An 8571-nucleotide genomic window follows, 5' to 3' on the forward strand; every position below is an offset into this window, starting at 1 on the left:
TTATATTTGATTTTGATTCAAATAAAGATTTTTCTGATATCATGTGTCAATAAAATAAAAGAAAGAAGGGCGAAAGAAAAATACCAGGCAAATTTGCTATTTTCAATACAATATATACTTCTATTTAATCAATAATATTATATGAATTTATATAAGTTCCCTCTGTATAAATATATAGAGAAAAGATTATTTTACCAAAAAAATAATAAGTTAAGTATGCATCTATTTTCCTCAAATATTTATAATAAGCCTTTATTTAAGTTTTATATTGAAATAATTATTTTATCTCAATAAAGTTAGAGAAGCTCAGTAATTAATTGAATATTAACTTATTTTATTTCAAATATCACCAAATTCAGCTAATTGAATTAATTTGGTCACATCTTAAATTTAATTTTGCTGAAATTGCAATGCAATTTGACTTTTAATTTTTTTTAATAAATATTTAGATAACTACTTAAAAATTAATATTTGAACCAGTATATATGTAATTTAAATTAACAATTAAATTACTTTTTCCGATACAGTTTTTAATTTCAATCTTAGAATAAATTAATAATTTTATTTTGTTAAAATTTAAATTTTTTGATTAATTAACTATTTAATTCAACTTGACAACATAAATGGTCTCTCAATCATATTCAGCGAACGAAATGTAATTTTAACTAGATAGTATTTAAATAAGAAAAATATTTAATTTGATTCCATATAAATAATTTCAAGCAAGTATATATATTTAATTAGAGTAGCTAGTGAACCAATATATGTAGCAAATATCATATTTAATTAGAGTTCGGAGCCTAAAGGGTGAAAAATATTAACCAAAATAAATAAAAAAAACGTTTAACTTAATTCCATAAAAATAATTTTAAGTCAGTAAATCTAATTTTCATTATAAAAATACTTAAAATAATGCTTATTTTGATAATTAACTAATCTCCATACTTTTCAAATTTGATTTTGACTAGACCGAGCTTAAATAAGAAAAATATTTAACTTTGACTCCATAAAAATAAATTTAAGCAAGTAAATCTAGTTTCATTATAAACATACCTAAAACAATGCTTATTTTGATGATTAACTAATCTCCATATTTTTTGAAATTCATTTTTGACTAGACAGTGCTTAATTAAGAAAAATGTTTAACTTAAATTCCATAAAAATAATTTTAAGTAAGTAAATTTAAATTTCATTATAAAAATACCTAAAATAATGCTTCTTTTGATAATTTGAGACACAACTATCTCTATAAATATCAAACAATTTTTAAATAAATCAATATAGAAATACTGTGTTTGAGTCTCGTTGTCTTCTATTATAAAAAAATGGATCTTAGAATGGTGTTTTCATTGATTGTATTGATGTTTTTCGTGATCGAAGGAAATTGTGTCGTAGAAGGTGAAGATAAAATTATTATTTATACATGTAACTTAGATGACTGCATACAACAATGCAAAGCTGCTTGGGGGCCAAAATTTGATGGAGCTTTTTGTCAACATACAAAATATGGAGATCGATGTGTCTGTGGACATACAGCCTCACTACCCCATAAAGGATCGAGAAAAAATTTGCTTATGTTTTAAATATAAATAATTTTATGTCTCTGAATTGTTATTGATAATTTTAAGAATTTTATTTCATGTTTTAGAATGACTTGACTTTTTAATCATTTTGTTATTTATAAGTGTTTTGTTTTGATTATCATTTGAATATGTTGGTACATCACAACTTGATTATATATATGTTTCCTTCTTAAGATATATTCTATAATCGAGAAAAATGACTAAATCTGAAAAGATCAAAGTGAAAAATTGACTTAATTTTATTTCAACATGTTAAAAATATATATAGTTGCTTAGATTTTCTTATATAGAAAAAATGACTTACATCGAACCTCGAAAACACTCTAAGTTCAATTTTGTGAAGGGAAAAAATTGTGTTAAATTGGCTATCATTCTAAAATTACTTAATTCTTGACATTTTCCTTATGAATAAGTATCAAAATAATGTCATTTGGGATGATCCTAATGCTTTCTTTTGTTAAATTTTTTAAAAAATTGAAATTGCTCAAGAGTTTATATTACTAGAAGACTATTTTTACCCATTTTACCATTTAATTTTGGTTATATTTCTCCCTCGACTGTAATTAAAAGGGTGGGTTGATTTATATGTAGATTGTAGTTAAGGTGGTTCGATTGGGCTAAAAGTTTTACTCGTATTCTAGCTTAGTTTTGTCTTGTTTAGTAGTTACTTTTTTAGTACCTTGTTATTTGGGTGGAGTGAGAATTGGATTCAGTGTTGTTGTAGATTTTACGGACATTTACAAAAAATGTTAATTGTTAATTACAAATACATCTTTAACAGCAATTAAGCTACTGTCACTAAAAATATCTTTAACGATAATTAAGCTATTACTGTTAATTAATTATCACTAAAGATTATCTTTTATATACTTACACCTATGCCATTGTGTTCCCTAGTCTAGGAATCTAGGCTCTTTGAGCCTGTTTGGCTCAGCTTAAAAGCTGGTCAAACTAACTTAAAAGCTAGTTTTGACTTATTTAGCTGTTTGACAATACTTCAAAAGCTGGGGTAGGGGTGCTTTTTTTTCAGCTTATAAGCTGTTTTAAGTTGACCACATTTTTACCTTTTTGCCCTTAATATTTTTATACAATCTCCAAATTACCCACATAACCCTAGCATCTCTTTCTTCTATTTTTCCCTTTTCACGTGTGGATGATAGACAATTACTATTACTAATGAATGAAAATAAAATAAATCTTAAATCTTTCAAGTGATCTATTCAAATTATATATTATTAAAATGTAAAATAAGTTGCACATATAACTTAAATAAAAATTTATATAACTCTTATAAATAATTTGTAATAATAAAGAAATATGTGAATGATAGACAATTATTATTACCTATGGATGAAACTAAAATAAAATCTTAAATCGTTCTTTAATCTATTCAAATTATATATCTTTAAAATCTATATAAGTTTATATTCCTCTTATAAATAATTTGTGATGAGAAAGAAATATGTGAATGATAGCAAAATATAATTATTTATGGCTGTAAAATATAAATTAATTAACTTTTATTCTGTTAACAGCTTTTAAGGGTATTTCAGACATTTTGATTTAAAAAGCTGTTTATCAGCACTTATTTGCCAAACACATCAACAATTTTTTTTTTAACTTCAGCACTTTTATCCAAACCCATAACTGCTTATTTTAAAAATAAGTTTCAGCACTTTCAAAAGTACTTTTTTAAAGCTGTTTTTATTAAGCTCATCCAAACGGGCCCTTTGTATAATTATGTACATTTATGCACCAGATGTAGAGTCCGTTTGAATCTGCTTTAAAAAAGTACCTTTAAAGTAAAAAAAATAAAAATGAAATGACTTTTAAGTCAAAAATTAAAAAGTAGGGAGAAATCTGCTTTCATTTTTTGACTTATTTTAAGTTATATTTCATATATTTTAAGTTATTTTTTATCTTATTAATTACTTCATAAAATATTTTAAGTCTCTTTTAATTTATTTTAAATTATTTTTTATATTTATCAAAATACTTCATAATTTATTAATTCGTATATTAACAATAATTGATTGATATTCGATCAAATTCATTAATTTGTCCTGAATATAATAATTCAGTATTGGTGTAAAAGTGGAAACAATTATCGCTGCAAAATTTCAAAAAGTAAAAAAGTTGTCATATTACATGTGATGACAAAGAACTTTCATCATAGTCTATAATTTTTCATACATGTGAAACATTTAGCTTATATTTTTTAGTGCTAATATTTACTTAAAATCCATGTGAGAATTAAATATAATTATTATTAGTTTAATTGTCATTTGAGCATAAAAAAAATATAATTTGAAAAACTAAATAATAGCAGTTTTTCTTTTCGAGTTAAAAAATTATATTTAAATTAAAATTGTGTTTGAATATAAATATAAATTAGAGTTCATTTTTTAGTTTTTTTTTTCCTTGAGTAACTATTCAATGAGAAAATAATTCCTTTTTCAAATTCTGTAAAATTTGGGGGTTTTGAATTTTGAAACATTATAACATTTTTATGTTTCGAATTGAAATTTTGAAAAGGTAAAAATTATATATCCATAACTAAATGAGAATAACTTTTTTATATTTTTAAAATGATTTAAATTTAAAAAAAAGTTATTTTTATCTTAATAAAGTGATGTATAATCGTTAAATTTTTTTCTTTTCTCTTAAAATTTCATATTTTGCAAAAATATATCACATTAATTGAGTGGGACGGAGCAAATTCTGACTAATCAACTAGTTTTACTTAAATAATACTAGTACTTTTTTTTTTGTTATATTAATTAGACTAGACATAAAATTTAAAAACACAAACAAAATATTGAATTTTCTCCTCGTATTATGCTAAAGACGCGTCGTTATATATAACACTCGATTAATATTTTTTTGAATCATGTCATTTAAAACTAAAAATAATATAACTAGCTATCCGCTCAATAACTTAAACTAAAAATAACCGGAAAATAATACTTTCTCCGTTCATTATCCATTATTCTATAAATATTTTTATTTTTATATTAATACTAAATATCAATTAATATAGACATTATAATATAAAATATTTTCATATCAATTATTATTTCTTAAAATAACATATAAAATCCATAACATACAAATAAAAGTTAACAAAAAAAATATAATATATATATATATATATATATATATATATATATATATATATATATATAAATTACATATAAAGAAATAAATAATTAATCTGATCGACTATCCGCGTAAACCAACAATATACACGTGGGAAATATAGCTTATAACCTTCTAGACCTAGCTCAATTTCTACTATAACATATACAATCAATATATATATATACCAACAAACTCTTTAAAAGGAGCTTGGGTTAATTTAATAACTTCTAGATCTTCCATTTCTTTTGTCTTTTTTTTTTTTTTACACAAAAAAAAATTGTCTAAAAATTAAATTATAAATTTGTGAAGGAATTAGGAATGGGAAGAAAACCTTGTTGTTCTAAAGAAGGTTTAAAGAAAGGTTCATGGACTAAAAAAGAAGATTTGCTTCTTACTGAATATATTAAGGAATATGGTGAAGGTACTGGATGGAGATCTCTTCCTAAAAAAGCAGGTAATCATTTAAAAAAATCAAAAAAAATTTCGAGAAAAATTAATCGAAAACAGTTTGTCTATCTTCTAATATAGAATACTGAAATTTGTGAATATTCTATGCTTTTCTGACTCTACTTACAGAGTTATATTTTTGTTAGAGATTCATTGAGAATGTGCTCGTTAGAAATTGTTTCTCTGGGAAAAAAAATCCAATATTTAAAAAAATTAACAAATGAGAAATTCATTAAGCAAAAAATGATTTATTTTTTTTTAGTTTCTTTTTTTTGAGTTATTGAAAAAATGTATGTCTAATACTATGAATATATTACTCTGCTTTTAAAGTTGTTTCATAGAATTATATGCGTTTATATAGGTCATTTTTAGTGATCAAGTTAGAATTTTTAATACGACTAAAATTAAAATATAATAAAATGAAAAATTCATGAAAACGTCAAGGGAATTCTTTATCTAATTATACAATGTATTTTTCTGACAAATTGGATATCAATTAACACCTTTTTTCAAGAAAGTTGTGATTAATTTACTCTTATCATCCTGATCGAATTATATAAAAAGTTTGTTCTGTGCACTTAACTTAAACTAGATAGTTAACTGATTAAATGTAATTAAAACATATTTTAGGGCTACTAAGATGTGGCAAGAGTTGTAGATTAAGATGGGTGAATTATCTTAAGCCTGGACTCAATAGAGGGACCTTTACACCCGAAGAGGACGACCTTATTGTTCGACTTTATACTCTTTTGGGTAGTCGTTGGTCTCTCATTGCCGGAAGAATACCTGGTAGAACAGACAATGACATCAAGAATTATTGGAACACGAGTCTCCTCAAGAAACTCAAAGCTCAAGGAAATGAGCCTCGAGAACACAAATCTCAAGCCAAAAAAAGGAGAAGGAAAGAGGAAAAAGTAAATGTCTCTTCCCAAATTAATCGAAAAAATAACAACGAAAATAAGAAGAATATGAAGAAGGAGAAGATTGTCGAAAAACATAACATTGAAGATGAAGAGGCAACAAAGATAGAGGAGCAACCACATGCACAGGATTTCGCACAACCAGTATCAGATAGTAATCACAATTTCACTAGTAAGTGCATATGTGATTTTCAAATGGAACCTTCTATTGCGTCACGTTTTAAAAGAAATATTTTAGCGATTATTTAAAACAAATTAATTATTAGGTGATGTATATCAAAATCGCTAAATATAGTATAATTTTTTAAAAAAATAATACTATTTACTAATATATATAATTTTTTATTTTATTTTTTTAAGAGATTTTATCGAATGACAATGTATCGTTCTATTTTTCAGGTTCTTGTAGCAATCAAGATGGCACAAGTAGCTCAACCTCTAGTAGTGAAATTCACTCATCATCTCAAAATACTGAAGATCATAACCAAGATGAAATATTTGAGAAACTACAAGTGATAGATGAATTACTCCTCAATGATAATTGCCTTTTTCAACCTGAAAAATGCATAGAGTTCAATAATAATGAAAACCATATGTTATTTGAGGAGGTCTATGAAGAGTATTTTCAACTTGTTTCTGAAAATTCATGTTGAGTCGCGATGGATTCAGAATTGAAGTATTATGAATTAATATCTCTAAATTTCTTAATGAGCATTAAATATTCGTAATATGAGAATAATTGTAAGTTAAAGTGTTTTTTATATAATTTTTTAATATCTTAATTTTAATTATTATGTTTTAGTTATTTTAGCTCAAGACATTAACTAAATTAACTTTCGACAAGAAAAAATAATTACAAAAAAAAAAACATACTTAAGTTCAATATATTTCTGCAATATCAAGTATTTTATATTACGTAACAAAAAATGAAACTTTTATAAATAAATTTTTAAAATTTGAGTTGATAAATTTTTAATTGGGATTAATAATTTCGATCATATAAAAGAGTGAAATTTTGAGACAAGAGTAAAAAATGATTTTAATATTTTATATCTATTCATTCAAAAATTATACAATTTGTCAAAATATAGATTCACGTGCCTAAATGTTCTCCTCAAATTACATGATTGATTATTTTTTAACGATTTATGATAATTTGATGAAAAATAGAAATTAGTTAATCATTTTAATTTTAAAATGGAAAGATTCATTTGAATTTTGGGTACTCAATTGTTGAAAATTGGTGGTGTGTAAAATTGAAATACGTGATATCATTATCATTATTTTAACAAAAGGAATCTTAAACGGTTTTTAGAACATACTCTCATCAAACTATGTACCATCTTTTGTGGAGAAAAGAAGAAAAAAACTTCAAATTTTCATGGCGACTTCAGTTTTAATCAGATTTTGATATAAATATCAAGTTTCATAATAAAAAATATAGATATCGAACATAACATAGGGACGAAAAAGAGTTAATATATTCAAAGTAGAAAAAGAGTTGAAATTGTTTTTGTAATTATATATATATTTTTAAATGATTATTTTGCTTTTATTGTTAATTGTGATTAAATTATTGAAATAATAACATATAATCATCAAATTAAATTTAAAAGGTATTTTTTTTATCAAAGACGATCCCTAGGAAAGCTTATGTCTCCGCTTCTACAGTGTTAATAACAACCTTTAAATTCTGACTTCGCTTTTAATTATTTCAAACCACGTATTAAACTTATCCCTTGGAATGTTGGGGTGGGGTGCAGTGTAAAACATGCAACACCATTAAGTATTTGTTTTTTCTATGATATTTAGTCAAATTCAGATATTATATCTTACGATGATTATTATAAAATTCAAAATTTATAAAATTAAAATTTTAGCATTGACTCTAATCAAATATTAATTGTGATTTGATTTGCATTTTATAATCGATCTTTTTCCTAAGGTGAAACATTCTTTGCCCAATTTATAGGACAAATTTTGTAGTGAAACTACTTTTTCCAACTTAGCTTGATAATTCTTTTTGCTTTTTTTATTTCCCAATAGATGCGCGATATTCAATATTATATTTTTTTTCTCCATTTCACACTAATTTTTTTGCGAGAAATATTTTCTTTCATAACGAATCGAACACACCTAAGTTATGCGAATATCGGCACTAACGTTATTTGCATGTAAACACACACACACATATATATATAAAATTGTATAGAAGCCACAAAGGGTGAGCAACTATACGTATGCATTGTTATTATACTTACGATGTTTGTTTTAATTATTACTTAAAATGTGTTGTATGATTTTGTTAAATTTCATTATCACGTAACAATAAAACCCCTTATTTTATGAAACAACCAATTTGGTATGTTCCCATTGTTACTTAATTTCTTTTTCCAATTATATCTTTGCATGATATTTTAAAATACTATTTTACCATTTACCTTAATTATTTGAACCTAGTCAAATCTCCTACTCTAGAC

The 8571-nt window shown here is 24.1% G+C and overlaps 1 protein-coding gene across 1 annotated transcript; it reads left to right on the top strand.

Annotated features, from left to right (window-relative positions):
- The first annotated feature begins 4914 nt into the window (after window positions 1-4914).
- LOC101250614 (myb-related protein 308-like) lies at window positions 4915-6856 on the top strand. Its single transcript, XM_004244640.5, has 3 exons — window positions 4915-5178; window positions 5802-6263; window positions 6491-6856. Exons 1-3 carry the CDS (start codon window positions 5043-5045, stop codon window positions 6742-6744), a joined length of 852 nt encoding a protein of 283 aa, XP_004244688.2. The 5' UTR covers window positions 4915-5042; the 3' UTR covers window positions 6745-6856.
- Window positions 6857-8571: the final 1715 nt, after the last annotated feature.

This window comes from Solanum lycopersicum, chromosome 8, assembly GCF_036512215.1.
Source record: "Solanum lycopersicum chromosome 8, SLM_r2.1".
In the NCBI taxonomy this organism is placed as follows: Eukaryota; Viridiplantae; Streptophyta; class Magnoliopsida; order Solanales; family Solanaceae; genus Solanum; species Solanum lycopersicum.